This window comes from Anas platyrhynchos, chromosome 10 (genome assembly GCF_047663525.1).
Source record: "Anas platyrhynchos isolate ZD024472 breed Pekin duck chromosome 10, IASCAAS_PekinDuck_T2T, whole genome shotgun sequence".
Taxonomy (NCBI): Eukaryota; Metazoa; Chordata; class Aves; order Anseriformes; family Anatidae; genus Anas; species Anas platyrhynchos.
In genome coordinates, this window is record NC_092596.1 from 9106611 (window position 1) to 9126313 (window position 19703).

Sequence of the window (19703 nt, forward strand, 5' to 3'; positions counted from 1 at the left end):
CCTTTAGCTGATTACTTCCATGTACCACCACCAAGACAAAATGCTTTTCTTTCTGTTTGCACAGAAAAGTTTATTGTACTAGTTCACTAAGCATTTCCTCGTGGATTATGAGGACTTTAATCTGCTCCCCATCCCTATCTACCAGCTCAGGGGGCTGAGTACCCAGAGAACAACTGGTCTTGCTGCTAGAGACTGAGGCAAAGAAGGCAATAAGTACCTCAGCCTTTGCTTCATGTCTTGTCACCCTGTTTCCCTCCACATCCAATAAAGTGACTCCATCACCTCCCTGGGCAACCCATTCCAATGCCTGACTGCTCTTTCTGAGAAGAAATGTCTCCAAATTTCCAACCTGAACCTCCCCTGGCCCAACTTGAGGCCATTCCCTCTAGTGCTGTCACTAGTTATCTGCAAGAAGAAGGGCCTCTGCCAACCAGTCTCCTAAAGAGGCCAAAGTCGGCCCTCTGGAAGTTCAAGGTGGCAGCTTTGCTAAGCCTCCTCCTTACTTTTCCAAGGATCAAAAACTCTATTAATTAGTGATCGCTATGTCCAAGAGGGCCTCCAATCTTCACATCACCCAGAAGTCCTTCTTTATTTACAGGCAAAAGGTCCAGAGAAATAATGAAAAGAACAACAATTCCTGATGCTACCCACTTGAGCCAGTCCTTTAGGACTGCTTTTGGACAGGGGGCAGTCCTACTGGCTACATCTACATTACCTGTTCTTGCAAATTGACCGAAGTCTCACTTCACCTGAGATATATTTGATAGCACGAATGTGGAAGCCATCACCTCCTTTCCAGAGGGAAAAAGCAAATTCCCTCCAGTTCTCTTTTTGTCACACTAGACAGGTCTCACACTTGCTGCATGTGACACACCTGGGAGAGGTGTGCAACTGCAAGGTACATTTGGAGTGAGAGACACTCACATGCCATCAATATGTTAACTGAACTCGAAAGCAGAACAATCAGGCTTTCACACCTCCAAAGAACTCCTGATGTTCATAGCTTCTTGGTAGTAGAGGCAGGTAATGATTTTATAACACATCACACTATGCACTGCAAAACTGAAATTAAAGCTATGTCTTGTTCTACAATTGGAGAAAATGTCTCCAAGAAGATGAGAAAGCTATCTTCTTTAATAACTCTGAAAAGGAAAAGGAGCCTTACTTTGGCTGAAAAGAGATGTCTTAGGGCAAAACAGACAAGGGAAAGTGTTAGACAATAATAGCTTCAACAAGTTTGGTTTTATTACATTCTCTTAGCCATGAATATCTCCATTCATTCAGACCGTTCTGCCTTCTAAGTGACTACTTTTCATTATAGTCATGATTTTAATACTGAGATATTGTTGAATTAGAAAAAAAAAAATCTATTGGGACAGGTATAGTGATTCCACAATGGTTTTAAAAAAATACAAAACTGCTTTCATTTTTACACAGAAATACTAAAGATGACTGATTCAAAGCCATGTAAGAATGGAAACACAAACACTGGTCTGACTGCAAACAGCACCAGACCACAACTTTATTTCCATCTATCCAATGCAGAGCAATTTCTGCATTGACATCTTAGCACAGCAGCTGGTTTTGGTCTGCACTTAAGCAGATGTCTTGTCCATTGCCAAATATTGAGCTGCTACATAGCTCACCTGGAGGAATGTTTGTTCTCTTCCTCTTCTTGCCCGAATCATTTCCATTCTCAGTTGGGCTTTCCAACACCCGTGTACCACTCGTGCTGCTGAACTGCAAAGATTTGCTGTTGCTGGCAGGATCAAAGGACAGATGGTTTAAGCCTGAAAGACAAAAGCACGTTCAGATACAGTTGTTGTGGTTTGTGATGCTTCGGGATCACAGTAATAAAAGAAATGCCCAGTCCCAGATACAGCTGGTACCCTTCAGGCCCTGTAAGATATAAAACCAGAACAGTTAAGATGGTGTGAACAATTGAGACCTCCTTCGCCTGCTTCTGTGCCACAGAAAGCTCCCATCTCCTTCCCTTGCTCTAACCTCCACTCCACCCTAAAAGCTCCATCAGGGGAACTGATGCCTCCTCTTCTACTTTGCAGTGAGAGGGTACTGAGCAAAAGCTGTACAGCTATTTAAGACATGCTTGACACAGCACATAGTATGGAACCGTGGCAGGCTTAGATCCACACACAAAATTTACTGTAAACACAAACTCTGATAGCACACGATGCCAGTTTTAGACTGAGCTGCCCATCATCCACCTTACAAGCTGAGTTACGCCATGATCCTTGGAGGACACTACCCAGCTTTCCAGGATGGTTCCCAGCTGAAAGAGATGTCAAGGCCTGTACAGACCCATAAAGACCAGAATAAAGTGTTAAAAATAGGGTAACTTCTTAAATATTCTCTAGCCATAAAGTACATTCTGAAATACCAAGAAACAAATAGTCTGAATACTACTTAAAAATTACTTTGCTGAACACTCAGCATCATGTTTGTTGTGCTTCCTGAAAGTTTTGAGTTTTTCCTCACTCACAAATATCCCCGTTTCCAGGCAGGACAATTTATTCCAGTGCTGAGTCTGGCTTTCCCAAGAAACACCCAATGCTGCGTTTACCACGCTACACGCGAAGAAGGAGCAACAGTTAAGGAAGAGTAATATGATCGAGCAGAACAAAAGCTGCCAGAAGGAAAGCAAACGCTTGCTGGCGGGACAGCTTGTGCATTTCCCCCCATCCACCACAGATGTCCAAGCGCTTCAGGGACTCGCAGCTGAAGTCCTCCACCTGTGCTCACACAGCCCCAACAGGCACCCAGCTACTTCAGATCAGGCTGCACATACAGAGGGCTCTGCTTCAGTTTCTCTGCCCACTCAAGCTTCCACCTGCACACCCTGAGCATGCAAACACCAGATCCAGAGGACAGCACCCAGTTCAAGACAGGACACCAACATCAATGCAGTTATTTATGTGCATACTTCTAAGACGTCTACCCTCCAGTATGGACGGATACCTAATCAACATCTACAACCCTCTAGGGGATATCAGGAAACAGAACAAAAAGACAAACCACATCCAGCCACTATATACATGAAGAAAAGCTAATTATGCAAATTTGAACCAAAGGTGATTGCAGAAATATTGCTTTGCAGCTTGCAGTGTGTTTCCTAGTTCAAGGCATTACAACCATTCCAGACTAATTCTGAGCTTCAATTATCACTCTCCACAGATCTGTTATAGAAAAATGAGGTGATGGTCAACTATGTGTCATTTATGTGCCTAAAGAATGTGTCCCTAGCCCTTTCCGCCTCTTTACCATGGCCTTTTTCTCAAAAAAAAAAAAAAAAAAAAAAAAAAAAAGGTACAAAAGTATTTTGTAAACAATCACAGAAAGTTTTAGAGAGGTATACTGCCCTTAACTGAGCTCTGGGTTCATTGTTCCACCTTTTGTTTCATCTAGCACTTGCAGGGATGCAAGACTGAAGGGACACTAAAATATTCATTTTTATTTATCTTCTTCTCAGCAAACTCACTGTGAACGCAGAGGCAATGCGAAAAAAAAATCTGGACTAACATGAAGTGATAAAAATAGCTGCATTTCTGCTAAGCCATATGTTCCTGGGAGAACCCAGCAAAACTGTAAGAGTATCAAAGATGACAATTATGCTGCCTCAGTGCACTGATAGGCTGAAACATGGCAACAGCTTCATTTATACGAACCTTTCCCCGGACACACTGCAAGCTGCAGGCAGCGCCGTGACTTCTATTCTAGAGGATTCCACTTCCAAGAACTTGTTAATAAATACAGTTGCTGTGTATGGCTGTAAATAGACAAGAGAGTGGGTACAGAGAGTCTAAGGGGGCTCTTCTCTTAGCTACTGAAAGGTGAGAATGCAAGAAGCAGCCAAGAAAACAAGCACTGTTCAGCTGGCACCAGCCAACAATAGTCACGCACGACTATGCGAGATGCCTACAATGCTGGTTCTTCAATACTCCAAAGTCAAAATATCACGGAGGTCACAAGGCTTCAGAAAAACAAATCATGAATGCAGCAGGTTAAAAATAGAGAGGCTGTGCACAGGAAAGAAATAGTCAGAAAATAAAAAGAGCAACTGTGAAATTTACCTCTCTTATCAAGAGATAATAATTTACCTCTCTTATCAAGAGATAAGAGATAAGAGATATCTTCCCCACCCCAAGCCTCTTCTCCAGGTTAAACAATCCCAGTTCTCATACCTCACTAACATCTACAATCCCATCTAACGGCCCTTCACCGGGCTCACTCTTCTACGTCCACAAGTGCCTCGCAGAGCTGGACACAACACCCCAGGTACGCCACACCAACCGCAGGCACTGCCCCAGTCTTTTCCATCATGCTAGATTGGGGTTTCCCTCACCCCAGAAGGAAACCCCCTGTGGCAGCATTAGGTTCCCAGCACCATCTCCTAAACAAGTTTTCTAAAACCCAAGCTGTAAGGCACCAACAAGGTATCCCGTTCAGTCCTGAGCACTAGGTTTTAGTTAGATCAAGTGCAGAACTGCCAGATGTTTAAAAAGACCACAGCAAATGAGGCTATTGCTTAGCCATAGCCAGACAGCATCACATAAATGCTCAGGGAGACACGGATGATGGCTGAACTTTTCGGTTTTCCCAATGTGAAGACAAAAGGATTCACAATTTGGGAATTCACTCGAAACTGGAAGATGGAGTAAGACACCAATATGAAGCTAAACTGACCTCACTCATACCACCGGGCAGGAAGCAGCTTCCAGCTGCTGTGGTCAGAGAAGCAGGGAGAGCTCTGAGCTCCTTAGCAGCCCGTGCCAAAGCAGAGAGGGTCTGAAGCAGGGAAGGAGAGGAAGGCAGGAACTGACAGAATGAAATCCCTCTCTCCTGGTGAAGGGCAAGCCTCCAGCAGCTAGCACCAGGCACCACAGCACTGTGGTCTCTGTAAGGGGGAAGACAGACACGACATGAAACAAGCAAACAAAACAGCATCCCATACCACTGGAAGATGTTAGGAATGAGGTCACTCATCCCTGGCTATCACAGGCTGCCTCGTGCTCACAAAATGAACTAAACCCACCTTCACAAGCAGGCTACCCCTGTACAAAGGGTAGGTGGGAGACTAACGGCAACAGTAACACGAATTAAAGTTCAATGGAGGTGGGTTTTGTTTGTTTTTTTGTTTGTTTGCTTTTTGGGAGGAAGGGGGAAGCAAATGAAGTTCAGTTTGAACTCAATGACTGTCTAAAAGATGAGGATGCACCCAGCTCAGCATCACCTAACGAAACACATTTCCAAATATCAAGGTCCAGGCGCTGGCTGTGAGCGACGTGGGCACAACACAACAAAAGCATGATAAGGACAACCAGAGACACCACAGTCCTTGGAGAACGGACCATGGACTTGCTCCAGACATCTCACGAATAGCCCACTCCCAAAAAAAATATTATTTATGGGCTCCCCATTAAATATAATCTGATATGATCTGTAACAGATGCAACACATGATCCCCAGACGTGAATGCAGCAGCATTTTTTGCACTAGCACAAATTCACGGTGTCAGATTAATGCTCAGTGATAACCCCACAGGGCATGATTAAGGGGGCACTGGTACCAGGAATTCAGCTCCAGATTCACCGCCCCATCAAGCCATGGCTGAGGTCACGCCACTGCAATATTTGTGAGACCACACCGGGAGTAAATCAGTGAAGAGGTCAGGTTTAAAATCCTCATTTTCCCCCCGCTGAAGGATTTTGGTTTGTTTTTAACCTCGAGCCATACAACAGCTGACACGTCTTACAGAGCAATCATAAAACGGCGATACCAGTACAACGAGGGGACAAGAGTAAGAATAAAACCCAAAAGTAGTATATTGCTCAGAGATTTCCAGCACAAGAGACTGACTTCTCTATAACCTTTTTTCCAACTGGTATTTGAAAGGCACTTTGAGGCAGTGTTGAGGCAGCAAAGATTCCTTACTGTGAATTAGGAGCTGAGATTTAAAGAGCGAAAACATTATGGCTTCAAATCATGCTTTGTGTCTGAAAATATTACCGTAAGTTTGCACTCATCGTAAAACTCACTCCAGTTAATTGCTTTATGCCAAACAAATTATTCCTCAATGTCAGAACTGTTTTAGAGCTGCCCTTCCCATTATATGTGCTCTTCCACACAGCCTAAACCTCTTCAAAAGATGAAAATAGAAAGAAAGGACTTCCTTGGTTTGAAAGCTAACCCTTTGCGTTTACAACTTACTTGCCACGTGGTCCAAGTGCTCTGGAAGAGAAGCCCACTGTCCTCTTTCAATAGACTCCAACAAGAATCCCACAAGCCAGAAATATTCAGAAGCCGAAGAAGCCGGGAGCTGATGCATCACAGAATCACTGAGGTTGGGAAAGGCCATCGTATCCAAGCTTTATCCTAGCTCTGTCAAGTCTACCCCTGCACCACGTCCCTGTGCACCATATCTACAGGGCTTCTGAATACCTGCAGGGATGGTGACTCAGCTACTTCCCTGGGCAGCCTGTCCCAGCTCTTCACAACCCTTTCAGAGTTGTTTGTTTTTTTTCCTAATATCCAACCTAAACCTCCCTTGGCGCACCTTTTTCCTCTTGTCCCATCACTTGTTGCTTTGGAGCAGACTGACCCCCACGCCCCACTCCAACCTCCTCTGAGACAGTTGGAGAGAGCAATACGGGCTCCCCGAGACTCCTCCAGACTACACAGCCCCAGTTCCCTCAACCATTCCTTGACTTGTTCTCTAGACCCTTCACCAGCTTCGTTGCCCTTCTCTGGACACACTCCAGCACCTCAGTGTCCTTGTCGTATTGAGGGGCCCAAAGCTGAACGCAGCACTCGAGGCGCAGCCTCTTGGCCTTTCTTCATTTTGGGGAAGCAAGTGACAGTATTTCTGTTACAACACGCTAAATATTGAGAAGTTCCCAAGTTTCCAGCTTGGAAAAGCTGTAACTTGCTACCCCAAAATGAAGAAAGGCCAAGAGGCAACAGAGGCAATATTAGCGAGAACAGAAGCAGCACAGTGAGCACATTGCTGCTGCGCTCCTGCAGCACGGGTTCTGTTCCCAGAACAAACCAAGCCAGGGAGAAGATTTTCAGCGTGCTTCGGAGTCCACTTCTCTGTTGCTCACATAATGAAATTACACATTATGGGAAATCCTCGTTATACCAAAATTTTCACCCTACAACAGGTGAATGCGGTGCCCAGCAGCCACTTTTAGGAACAATTCCCTGTTATATCGTGTCTGTGAACTAACATTGAGCTTTAGCTCCGATCCGTATCCCCTCAGACACAAATACACGCACAGATGGAAGCTGCAGCTCTCACAGCACACATTTAGAAGGAGCCTGAATAGAGATAGGGAAGATCATGATGTTCCAGGCATAAATGAACAGAAGGATCTATCCTCACTGGGTCTCATGCCAGCCCCTCGACAAGATTTCATTTTCCAACCAGTCGCTCTTGCTAACAGAACTTGGCCATTGGTCTTAATGACCAGCAAGAAAAAGAGAGAACCAACTTCATTTGAACTGAAAAGCATTGTTTTACAGATCATTCTTAGTGACAGCTGGAAATGCCAGCAACAATTCCACCCAAAACGCGACTGTGCACAGCTGGGTGTGCTTTAAAACTGTATTCCTTAAAACAGTACCTCAACGGGGCTTCCACTTCAACATTTTTGCAAAAATCTTACCTGCTGGATTCATTAACATTTGATTAAATGACAGCACAAGCTCTGTGCACAAGCCTAGCACTGCTTTAGAGGCAGAGCAGTTCACCCAGGGCGCACGCCCTAGCAGCAACCTCATGCTACCGCCGTTTAGGCGCTCCAATGTCTTGACATCCAACTAGTTAACGAAAAGCAGGTGCACAAATTCATCCCCTGTAACTCAAAAAAAAAGTAGTAATGAGTACCCTGACACCTTCATATACCTAAAAGCATTTTAATCACACACTTAGAAAGTCCACATGGTTTATACCATTCACCAAGCTTCCCACTTGCCTCAGCATAAAGAAGGAAGAACAGAAATGGGCTGACGCAGGCTTTGCTATAAATACGGACCTACCTTTTGCCAACATTGGCAAATGTTGGAAGTACTTATTTCTCAACCTGGGCAGTGGTCCCTTTTCTTACCCAGAAACAAACAGAATTGCGGAATACAAACTCCCGTCTGCTTACATACTACTTGTTTTCACGTCTAAAGAAATAAATTTGGGAAGAAAAAGTACGGAACACCGACAGTAACCAATTAGAAAACACAGAGAAAAGAAAACAACAAGAAAAGGAAAGGAGAGAATCAAGATACCGAGGCTTTGAAGACACATTTCAACACCAAACATTTGCTTTCTGCAATAGTTCCCAGGTTTAAAATCTACTGTTGGGCTTGTGCACAATTTTCTGCTGTACTCCTGTGTGAACAGCTGGAGCTTTATAACAATTAGTTTAGCAGACACACGTTTGATAGAGAAGCTGCCTAAGCACACTGAAGAGACCAACATGCTTTTGATAGTTACTCCTGTCAATTCCACATAATCCTTTATTCTAACGACTCTCATCCAGACAGCCTCAGAGAAATGAACACTCAAGAGAACGCCACGAAACGCACACGGTACCTGCATACTGCACGAGGAACATGGCAAGATACTGATAATACTTCAGTGTTTCAGCCAGTTCTCCTGCCCCTTCCAGTTTGCTTATCTGTTTGTTTGAAAGGTGGATGGTTCAGCTCCCACACAAGGCTCCTGTCTTAGTACAGCCCCACAAAAGCCACTGAGCACAGAAGGAAGATGGGTCAGTAAAACCAGCGCTGCGCTTCCCCACCAGCAGGCAACGACAGCCCAGGCATCAAGAGCCCAGGTTAGGACAGTTTACAAACTGCAGCCGCATGTGTCACCATCAGTCTCCAGTGACTGACACCAATGGGCTGATTCTTGGGCGTGGGGCAAGGAGGTGAAAGAGCAGCTGGAGAACTGATTAGCAGTAATAAATCTGAATCCGTGAGGGATTTCATACATCAATGCTCTAAGCACTGGCACGCAGCTAAACGAACCCCATCGGCATGCCTGAAGTTAGTTGCCTTTGCACAAAAGATTAAGTCCTGGTAATCCTTGAAGATAAAAGGCACACAGCCCACTTCTGGATTCTGGAAGCTTGTAGTGGAAAAGAAAGAACTTCAGGCAAGCTTATTCTAGCAGGGCACTGTAAAAAAGGAGATGTAAGGACTTACTCTCTTCTTTGCCTCCAAAGACACAACATTCATAACACTAAAGGTCCACCTGCAGTGTTTTCAAGTGGCACATATTCACAAACCACTGCCAACACAGCAGCAAAAGCATGGAGGCTTGATCAAGTTGTGTGTGACGTGCTTTCTGTTTCCTGCTATAAACAGAGAAGACACAAAGGGAAACACGACGTACCTACCCGTGTACATCCACCATCGCCTGTTCTTTGCATCCCTGTGGCAAGCCCTCAACAGTCCTCACAAAGCCTACATGGCCTCACCACTGTGACAAATTACCAAATATTTCACAGCAAGGAGTATTTTTAGGATGCCCACATCGCTCTGCCAAACCACCTTTCCCATGACACAGCATCCAGAAGTTGTTTCATGTTGACACCTGTGCTTCCAGGCAGTGTGCAGACATACTCTGGTGCAGCGTGTAGCTGCAGCCCACGGAGAGGAACACACCTAATCCCAGACAGCTCATCGTCCAGCTGGGATACAAAGCTCTCCAGAAGCCACCCTGCCAACCTCACTCCCAGTATTTCGGGAAATTAATACATGCACCTTTGCACAAACGCACAAACTCACACTTTCATGATCTAAAATGCCACTGTGAAAGGCTCAGAGACTCATCCCTGTCAAGAGCAGCTTTACATTTCTATCACCTCTGCAGAATTATACACACAAGCAGATGAAACGTGTTTCTACAAGTGAAGGGATGCAGGAATAACTGACCCTCTGACACAGACCTACTGGGGTGGAGAAGGAGAGTGAATTCCCCTGGAAAATTCACACTCAGAACAGTTTGGGTTGGAAGGGACCTTACAGACCAGCCAGCTCCAACCCCCTGCAGGGGATGCAGGGACACCTCCCACCAACCCAGGCTGCCAAAGCCCCATCCAGCCTGCCCCTGAGCACCTCCAGGGATGGGGCATCCACAGCTTCTCTGAGCAACCTGTCCCAGTGCCTCACCACACTCACAGCATAGAATGTCTTCCTTATACCTAACCTACACCTGCCCTCTTTTAGTTTAAAGCCATAACCTCTTGTCCTGCTGCCACAATCCTTGATAGAGTGCCTCTCCAGCTTTCTTGTAGCCCCCCCGTTAGGTACTGGAAGGCTGCTGTAACATCTCCCCAGAGTTTTCCCTTCTGCAGGAGAACAGCCTCTCAGCTTCCAGCAGAGCCAGCAGCCAGGATCATCACAAATCCTGCACAAACCTGGCCTATAGGGATGGCTGCTGCTCCCCAAACAAAGAATCCGCAGAGACAGAAGCAGACCAGAGGCCACGGGACAGCTATAGCACCAGCACAAGGACCAGAACTGCAGTCTCAGCTGAGAGCAGAGCAGCTGGGTGTTGTAGGAGAACGCTGCTTTGGGATGAACACGTTGGCACTGGAAGAATGTCAGCAGAAAAGTTGGGGATTAGGTGAGAAATCTCACACCATCTTTGGAAGGTATTCAGAATGCCTCTCTAGCAACACCTTATCTTTGAAATTACTTGGAGATTGAACTTCACCCCTTCTACGAGCTGAAGTCACTGATACCAAAAACATGACCTTAAGCTAAGAAACCTGACCTTACAGTGGCTCAGACGGAGCTTTCAACAACTTAACACAGAGAGCTTTGCAGTTAGATGTCACGGAGTGCCCCAAATGTAATAACAAGAAACAGAGAAAACAACTCCTCAGCTTCCAGAGACGGCAGGAGATAGAATCACTGAATGGCTTGGGATGGAAGGGACCTTAAAGATCACCCAGTTCCAACCCCCTGCCCCCAGCCCAGGTTGCTCCAGTCCCCAGCCAGCCTGGCGTTGGGCACTGCTAGAGATGGGGCACCCACAACTTCTCTGGACAACCTGTGCCAGGGCTTCATCACCATCACAGTATTTTTTTCTCCTCATACCTAATCTAAACTTTTAGTTTAAAGTCATTATGCTCATCTTATCATTATACTCCCTGATAAGTGATGAAAAGCTGGAGTAGCAGGCAAGGAATTCAGGCTTACTGGACAAACAGCTACCTCAAGTGGCCTTCGCATTTTACCTGTCATCGCACTGCTGTGCAGCAACGCTCTGCAGGTCAGGAAAACGTGGTGCTCACCTCCTGCAGCTGCACAAGTACAGGGGAGATAAAAATGACTGAAGTGTGTGGAGTAACGAGCAATCTATCCAAGGACTGACGTGTTCGTGTAAGAAGCACAGCATTAAGGAACAAAAGCATTTATGTGCAGCGTGATCTGAGTGTATGCTGCTAATAGATGGACCTTGAGGTATGTACCAAAATAGGAGTAAAACAAATAAGACAGCAAGAAGCACAGAAGCATAAAGCTGCAGTATAATGCGTGAAGAACCAAATCAACACCTGTGCAGCCGTCTGTGTACATGTACCCAGCTGTACATGCCGGCCTCCTGGCGCTGCGTGGGGCGGGGCGCTCCGTGCCGCTGGGGACACGTTTGCGCCCCGCAGCCGCGCCCGAACCGGCCGGAACCGGGGCCTAAAGCCCCCCACAGCCCCCACAGCCCCCCCCGGCTGCCTCCGGGGTCCTCCCGAGGCCTGACTCGGGCCCGGACGCAGCGCAGGCCGCCCGCCCGCCGCCAGGGACACGGCCCCGCGCTCCCGGCCCGGCCCTGACCGCATTTACTCACCGCCCGGCCCCGATCCTGTTCCCGATCCTGTTCCCGATCCCTGCCCTGATCCCGAACCCGGTCCCGATCCCGGTCCCGGTCCCGGTCCCGCTCCCGGCCCCGGCCCCGGCCCTCGCCCGGCCCCTCCGCGGCCGCCCTCAGCGAACATCCGCGCCGCGGCCCCTCCGCGCGGCTCTCCCAGGCCTCCCATTGGCTGCCGCGTCGCTAGGGGGCGGGGAGGGGCCGCGCGCACACGGCACGCCGGGATAGAGGCGGAATCCGCGGGCGGCTCTGAGAGGCCCGGCCCGGCCCCATGGCGGCTGCGCCACGGGAGGGGAGGGGATGGAGGCGCCTCCCCCCTTCCTCCTCCTCCTCCTCCTCCTCCTCTTCGTCATTAATTAATAAACTTATAAACTTAATAAACTTATTTATTTGTTTGTTTATTTATTTATAGCGCAGGCACGGGCTTCATCCAGGCGGGGGGACAGCGGGCAGGGGAGCCGCTCCTCGCCCCCTTCCCCATGGTGCCGGGTCCCCCTCACCCCTCAGCCTCCCCGCACGCCCAGGGCTCGGTGCCCGGTCACCGTGCGGCAGAGCTGGGGACGGGCGCTCTCTGGGACGCGGGATAGCGATGTGGTTCAGTGCAGGACTTGGTAGTGCTAGGGCAGAGGTTGGGCTATGCGGTCTTGGGGGTCTCTTCCAACCTGGATGGTTGTGCGGAGCCAGGCACGGTCTCACACCACAAGCGGCCCCGTCAGGTCCTGAGGTGTCTCCTGAGAGCACCACCTCCAGCCCAGGCACAAGGAGAGGGAGGACAGGCAGGTCAGCGCCAGGGCACAGCGAGGGATCCTCTGCTAGATGCTCTGTTTCCAGCGTGACTACATTCTCCAGCCCCACAATCAGCAGAAGGGCGTTATCTCCCCATCCAGCCACCACCCTGGGTCTCTGCGGCGTTTCTGGCACCGAGGAGGTGGTTGGAGCTTGTAATCCCAGCGGCAGACAGGGGCTCCCTGTGGCTGCAGGTCCACGTATCCAGGGGTACCACTGCTGGGCACCCAGCATGACAGCCGCCTGTTCCAGATCTGTGCCAGGCACAAATCCTATCTGTGGCTGGGCCCGCTGTGGGCAGCAGAACAGCAGTGGATGCAGCAGTCAGCAAGCTTGGAAAGCAGCAAGAGGCCCGCTTGCAAAGCATCTCCATTCACAGTGGGTATTCACATGTGAAGCACGCGTGAGGGAGGCAGAGGATGGCTTCAGCATCGTCAGACACTCAGCAAGGACAGGTCAGCTTTGCAAAGCAACAGCTGTTGGAGCTCACACAGCAAACATATCATGCAGACAGATGATGCACTGATCCCCAGAACTGAGTCAGACTGGATCCACCCACTAGATCCACCTGCAAGGCACCAGTTCACACACACAGAGCCAGGTCTATCCTACACGAGCCTTATCTCAGGCTCTTCTCCTAGCACAGGATCTGATTAATGCTGTTTGGTCTCAGGCCTTTCCCGGGCAGAGAGAGGAGTGCCACAGAGTGCCCACTGATTTTTGTTTGTTTTTAATAGAGCACTTTTATTTTTTTCTCTTCCTCTGGTATGGGGATGGCCTCAGAACCAAGGCAGGTTCTGCACGCATACAGGATATGGCCTTGAGCCTTCATATCTACTAGAAGGGCAAGTGACAGAGGTAGAAGCAGCTGCTATTTTATGCATAGCATCCTCATCTTCAGATGAGAGTGAGTTCTTAGCTAAGAAACCAGTTTTAAGGGAAAAATTATTACTATGTGGATTAAATGGATGTGATTTAACAAAAAGCAATTCAATGTTACCATAGCCTCTGGCAGGGCCAGCAGTCTGGCCATCACCACAGTGTGAGACAACACGCACAAATGCTGTGTGCACCTGCCTTGTGCGTCAGTAGAGAGGGACCTTTGCAGTCCCATTACCAATCCTACAGCCTTGGTGGGACAAAGTAGCCCTTCTGCACAGGGTTACCCCTGTCTCCAAGGTCTTCTTCCTGCTCCTTTGTTAAAGCTCAGCATTCAGGTGGTTACTCATTAACTCACTTTACAGCTCAAGCCAAACAGTGACAGCACAACCTGTGCTGCCCTGCACTTCTCCAGGCATGTAGTGCCTGGGGTTGTTCAGCACTTGCTCTGGTGCAGGTACAGCTGCTGCTGAAGAACAGCAGAGACCTGACTGCATCCCCTGCACCACAGCAGAGACCCCAGGCCCATCCGTACCCCTCACCTCTGCCTGGGGCAGGTGCAGCCTGGGGGAGGGATGAGCCTGCCACCTCTCCAGATGCAGGATTGATTGCAGTCAGGGGACAGGTTTTGGGGGACAGCCCTGACTGCATCTGTAGGATTTTGAGTTTGTTTTAAGTAGGGCAGTGATTGGGAGCACATGTGGTCCTGGACAGATGTGCACACATCTCCCAATCTCTACTGCATCTGGCCAAGGGTGACAAAGCCAACACAGTGAGAGCAGCCCTGCCCCAGGTGCCGGGGGACCTGACCCTGACAGCTGACTCTGCAGGCAGAGGGGAATGCAGAAGGACCCCAGGTATGGACTGGGGAACCTAGACAGCAAAAGGTGAAGGATCTTGGCCTGTGGAGTGGGTGCCAAGGGCTTGGTCCCAGCAGACACGAGGCTGTTCTTGCTGAGTGCTCTCCAAGCAAAATTTAACACACGCTGTGCACCTGCAATTTGGGCTGCCCTGGAGCTGCTGCAAAACCAGCCGTGCTGGCCACGCTGGTGTCTGGGAATTAGCATCCAGTCCTGTCCCACCCTGTCCATGATCTCCTCCACAGCTGGCGGACCCTGAGTTCATGGTTGTGGCGGAGGAGATAACCCAGAAAGCCAGTGATTGCTACTCCTTACCACGTCAGTCCTGGAGCCGCAAGCAGGACACGGTAGGAAGGGATTTGGTGCCTCTGCCGGGGAAACGGTGGCGATTGCCCAAGTGAAGGAGGACTCTCCTCTTTACACCGGCAGCTAGCTGGGAGAACTGCAGCCGCACATCCTTCTGCCAGCAGGAGTAGAGCAGGGGGTTCAGGAGGGAGTTACACAGTCCCAGAAGCCAGAGGTAGCTCTCGATGACTTTGTAGGTTAAGCAGTTGGTACACACAGTTTGCACGATGCTGGCGATGAAGAATGGCAACCAGGACAGCGCGAAGCACCCGATGAGGATAGCCACGGTGCGCAAGGCCTTCATGTCACTAGTGGTGTGGGGTGGGGGGCAGCTCCCTGCCAGCCCCGCGTGTTCTACTTCACGGATATGCTGCACATGCACAGAGGCAATTTTCAACATGTCACAGTAGAGGTAAATGAAGAGAAACAGTGCTGGAAAGAAGCCGATGCAGGAGACACTGAGCATGTAGGTGGGTTGGAAGACTCCAAAGAAGGAACACTTTTCCTGGTCAGAGGTCTTCTGAAAGATTGGGACAAACACTGGGAGGAAGCCAATGATAGCGGCAAGCAGCCAGAGCCCCACCAGGCGCAACCCAACCCTCAAGCCCGTGACCAACTGGAGATAGTGGAAAGGCTTTCTGATTGCCAAGTGCCTGTCACACGCAACCAGAATCAAGGACAGGATAGAAGCAGCAGAAGAGGAAGTCACAAAAGCCATTCGCAGGACACAGAAGATCTGAGGTGGATAAAAGGGCTCAGAAAACTCATCCATGACCAGACCCGTAACCGTGAAGCCAACCATGGCATCTGCGACAGCGAGATTAAGGACAAAATAGTGTCCCTTGTAGCCGCTCTTCTGGATAAGGCGAAGAAGGACGATGGCCACCAGTACGTTGGCAGTGATGATGAGCGAGGCCAGAACAGCCAGGATGGTTCCCAGTGCCAAGTTAGCCATATCTGGCCACTGTGGGGCACAGCCTGAAGGTTGTGTGTCTCCACCACGATCCTAGAGCATCCCTCACCTGGTACTTCTTGGTACGTACAGCTCAGCGAGCAAGCAGCAGCAGGCGCAGCCCCTCACTCTCCAGGTAGTGCCGTGAGAGCACTGGGTGCAGTGGTGTCGCGGGCCGAGGAGCAGAGCTATGCTGTGCAGCTGCCTGCTGGAAGGGACTGGTGTACTCACAGCACCCGCTGTGCCCACGCAGGTCCCTCCCCTTCAGCCACGTTTCCAGACAACCCTGGAGCAGGAGGGTGAGCACAGAGCACCTGGGCAGGAAGCCCGAGCAAGGCCAGGCTGACGCTGCTCTCACAAACAGCCCGCTCATGCTCCCCTGGCTCCCTGCCCCACTGGCAGCACAGCAGCCCCTGCACAGGTTTCTTCAGCATCTCCTGCCCCAGGGCTGCCCACGCTGTCGTTGGCCTTCCTAACATCTCCTGCAGCATGACCATGAGACCTGCTCAAAGGCCACAGTCCACTCTAGCACTAGGATTGTACCCCGGTCGCTCCTCCCTGTCCAGCAGCGCTGCTGTGATGGCACATCGGGAGGTGGGCACCTCCAGCCAAGCACCAAAAACCTGAGCAGAGACGATGCCCTGCTTTGACCCAAGCACTAACGAAGGAGAACAAGCAGTAACAACTGTACAACCCTCACGGGATGCAGAGGTGGCACAGCTCACAGGCCTTCCTTTCCGCAGGGTCACTGCCAGACCGAGGGCAGCCTCTTCCCGTGAGGCCAAGGAAACAAGGAAACTGATCCCTTTACACAAAGGGCCGCAAGCCACCTCTCCTGCCACGTGAGCTGGAAAAAACAAAGCTGCGAGGAAACAGGGAAGGGTAAAGACTTCCTCTGTCAAATAGCAATCTGAGGAGAGCAGGCTGCTGGGGAGAGGCTGAGAGTAGAACCAAGGGCAGGACATGGCACAGGGCAGAGCATGGTACAGGGCAGGTTGTGGATACTGCAGCAGGGAGGAAGGATGCAGCAAACATAAATTGAGGCCACTGTGAACAGAATCATGGGCCTGTGAAGACCCTGGGTCTGCACAGCACAAAAAGCCATGGGGAAGAACTTTGGTGTCCTTACAGCCTCCTCTTTTTTCCTGTCCAGGTGAATTTATTCTCCCCAGCCTCTCTCCCACCAGGCTGCAGGACCCCTCCTGACACCTTGTATAGATGCTGGTTACTTCTTTCCTTGATCACCTTCCCCAGAGCCCTTGGGGTCACCCCAGAGAGGGAGGGCCAGACACTTGGGAAGAGGTAACAGTAGGTCTGGGCTGAGAGGTGCAGCCAGTCCCCAGCATGGTGCTGTAATTCCATGGACAGTAGGGTGGCAGGAGTGCTCCAGAGCCACCTTGTTACCCCTGCCCAGCCTTTGTGGGGAGTCTCATACAAAGAAACATTTGGGGTGCCTTAGTCCTGATGGGGGGGAAGGTCCAAATTCCACAGCGTGGGATCAAGGGGGGCAGGAAGTTAGAGGGAGAAGTGGCAGGACAGCGTGGGGACAAAGCACAAACAGACACCAGAGCTGCTCCCTCCCTGTGGACATATCTTTGCTCTGTCCCATACATAACTCCTGGTGAGAGGGCAAGCCTGCTCCGCAGAGGCTCCTCCACTCCATTTCAGGACTCAGCAGGTGTTTTCACGAGACCATCGAGACCATCGCTTAGCAGCACAGACCTCAAGCTGTGAGACCACGGCTGGCCCAGCAGGTACCAGAGGCAGCAATTCCTCCTTCCCATAGTGCCAGTTCACATTTCTGCTGCACAATAGCCCCCACAGCCCACCACCACCCACTGCCCCTGTTATATATACTCTAGGAAGATGCCTCGGCACACAGGCACACTGCAGAATGGCACAGCCACTGAAGGCAGAGATGGTAACACCTTCAGGGCATGAACATGGCCAACACAGAGGGGGGCAGCTGTGGCCCTGGTAGCTCAGGTACCCCTGCTTCCTGAGGCAATTGTAGGATCTGCATCAACATGTTTGACTAACTGGGTACACAGACTACGCAGCCACAGTCTCACGTAGTACTTGGTATGGCTAAGAAAACATTAAAAAACAACAACACATACGCTTGAGAGAGAATAAGACCCATTTAGGGAGTTTTTCCAGGAAGAACAACCTGAGGCAACGAACCTCCTTCGAAAATGCCACGTTTCTGACAGTGCTAGCCACTTGCACAAACAGTTACCACCGAGGTTTAAGGGTTGGGATTTTTGTTTTTTTTTTTGTTTGTTTTTGAAACACCTGGCCACATACTCGTCTTTCACCAACTGAGAAACCCAAAGGGACTCAGCTTTTCTTCCCTGTTGGCTGCAAAGTCAAGATGCTTTGGGGATGAAGGGCTTTATGAGCACCTTCAGAAGACAGCTGTGGTAAGGCACGTAACGTGAGGCAGAGCTCACAACCAGCCTTCACCTCAGTGCCACATCTGCAGAGATCACCACCACCACACATTTACTTGCAGTTACTATTGACAAAGTGAGGCAGCATTTTTGACAGACTGTGCAATGGAACATAGGAGGTTCTGCTTAAATACAAGACGAAACTTTTTCATGGTGAGGTGACAGAGCACTGCAACAGGCTGCCCAGGGGCGTTGTGGAGTCTCCCTCTTTGGAGACATTCAAAACCCACCTGGAGGTGTTTCTTTGTGACCTGATCTAGGTGTTCCTGCTCCAGCAGGGGGACTGGACTAGATGATCTTTCAAGGTCCCTTCCAATCCCTAACATTCTGTGAAAGCTCAGCTAAGGGATACCTCAAGGGGCTGAGGACCACTCCAGCAAGTGGAAGGAGCATCTCCAAAGCCATGTGGGGAAGCTGATCCAAAGGAAAGATGGGGGAAAGAAGAGCCTCTCATCAGCACCTCGCATTGAAAAATACAAACAACAAAGTGGCCATGGATACATTCTTTATGCATTTCTGAGGAGCTCTTTCACAGAATTTCACAGAATTTCTAGGTTGGAAGAGACCTCAAGATCATCGAGTCCAACCTCTAACCTAACACTAACAGTCCCCACTAAACCATATCCCTAAGCTCTACATCTAAACGTCTTTTGAAGACTTCCAGGGATGGTGACTCCACCACCTCCCTGGGCAGCCCGTTCCAGTGCCTCACAACCCTTTCAGTAAAGAAATTCTTCCTAACATCTAACCTAAAACTCCCCTGGCGCAACTTTAGCCCATTCCCCCTCGTCCTGTCACCAGGCACATGGGAGAACAGGCCAACCCCCACCTCTCTACAGCCTCCTTTAATGTACTTATACATAGCAATAAGGTCACCCCTGAGCCTCCTCTTCTCTAGGCTGAACAAGCCCAGCTCCTTCAGCCGCTCCTCATAGGACATGCTCTCCAGGCCCCTCACCAGCTTCGTCGCCCTTCTTTGGACCCGCTCAAGCACCTCGATGTCCTTCTTGTAGCGAGGGGCCCAAAACTGAATACAGTACTCGAGGTGCGGCCTCACCAGAGCCGAGTACAGGGGGACAATCACCTCCCTAGCCCTGCTGGTCACAGTGTTTCTGATACAAGCCAGGATGCCGTTGGCCTTCTTGGCCACCTGAGCACACTGCTGGCTCATATTCAGCCGACTGTCCACCATCACTCCCAGGTCCTTCTCTGCCTGGCAGCTCTCCAACCATTCCTCTCCCAGCCTATAGTTCTGCTTGGGGTTATTGCGCCCCAGGTGCAGGACCCGGCACTTGGCCTTGTTGAACTTCATACAGTTGACCTCAGCCCATCGGTGCAGCCTATCCAGATCCTCCTGCAGAGCCTTCCTACCCTCGAGCAGATCGACACACGCACCTAGCTTGTGGCAGCCTGAAGAACGAAGACAGGTTAGCAACAGCCGATAGCAAAGAACTGTCACATGAGCAGTCCAAAAATTAACAATAGCAATATAGCATGGAGTTGCACAGAAGAAACTGCTCCAGAACTGAAGATACAGGAACACCAAA

General features: G+C 49.8%; 2 protein-coding genes across 6 annotated transcripts in view; both read right to left on the bottom strand.

The window, feature by feature from the left end:
• ENOX2 (ecto-NOX disulfide-thiol exchanger 2) overlaps positions 1-12028 on the bottom strand; it is a 43092-nt gene extending 31064 nt beyond the window's left edge. For 2 of the 5 annotated variants that reach the window (XM_072042860.1, XM_072042859.1), the window contains exons 1-2: positions 11861-12025; positions 1647-1790 (exon numbers count right to left, since the gene is read on the bottom strand). In XM_072042860.1, coding sequence (XP_071898961.1) covers positions 1647-1790; positions 11861-12008 — 292 coding nt within the window. In that variant the 5' untranslated portion in view covers positions 12009-12025. Of the gene's footprint in view, positions 1-1646; positions 1791-4701; positions 4913-8602; positions 8832-11860 lie in introns of those variants that run through there. The other 3 variants (XM_072042862.1, XM_072042861.1, XM_005020627.6) reach the window with 3 other exon arrangements.
• Positions 12029-12294: 266 nt separating this feature from the next.
• Positions 12295-19605, bottom strand: GPR119 (G protein-coupled receptor 119). The gene has a single exon (XM_072042933.1). It carries the CDS (start codon positions 15704-15706, stop codon positions 14726-14728), a length of 981 nt encoding a protein of 326 aa, XP_071899034.1. The 5' UTR covers positions 15707-19605; the 3' UTR covers positions 12295-14725.
• Positions 19606-19703: the final 98 nt, after the last annotated feature.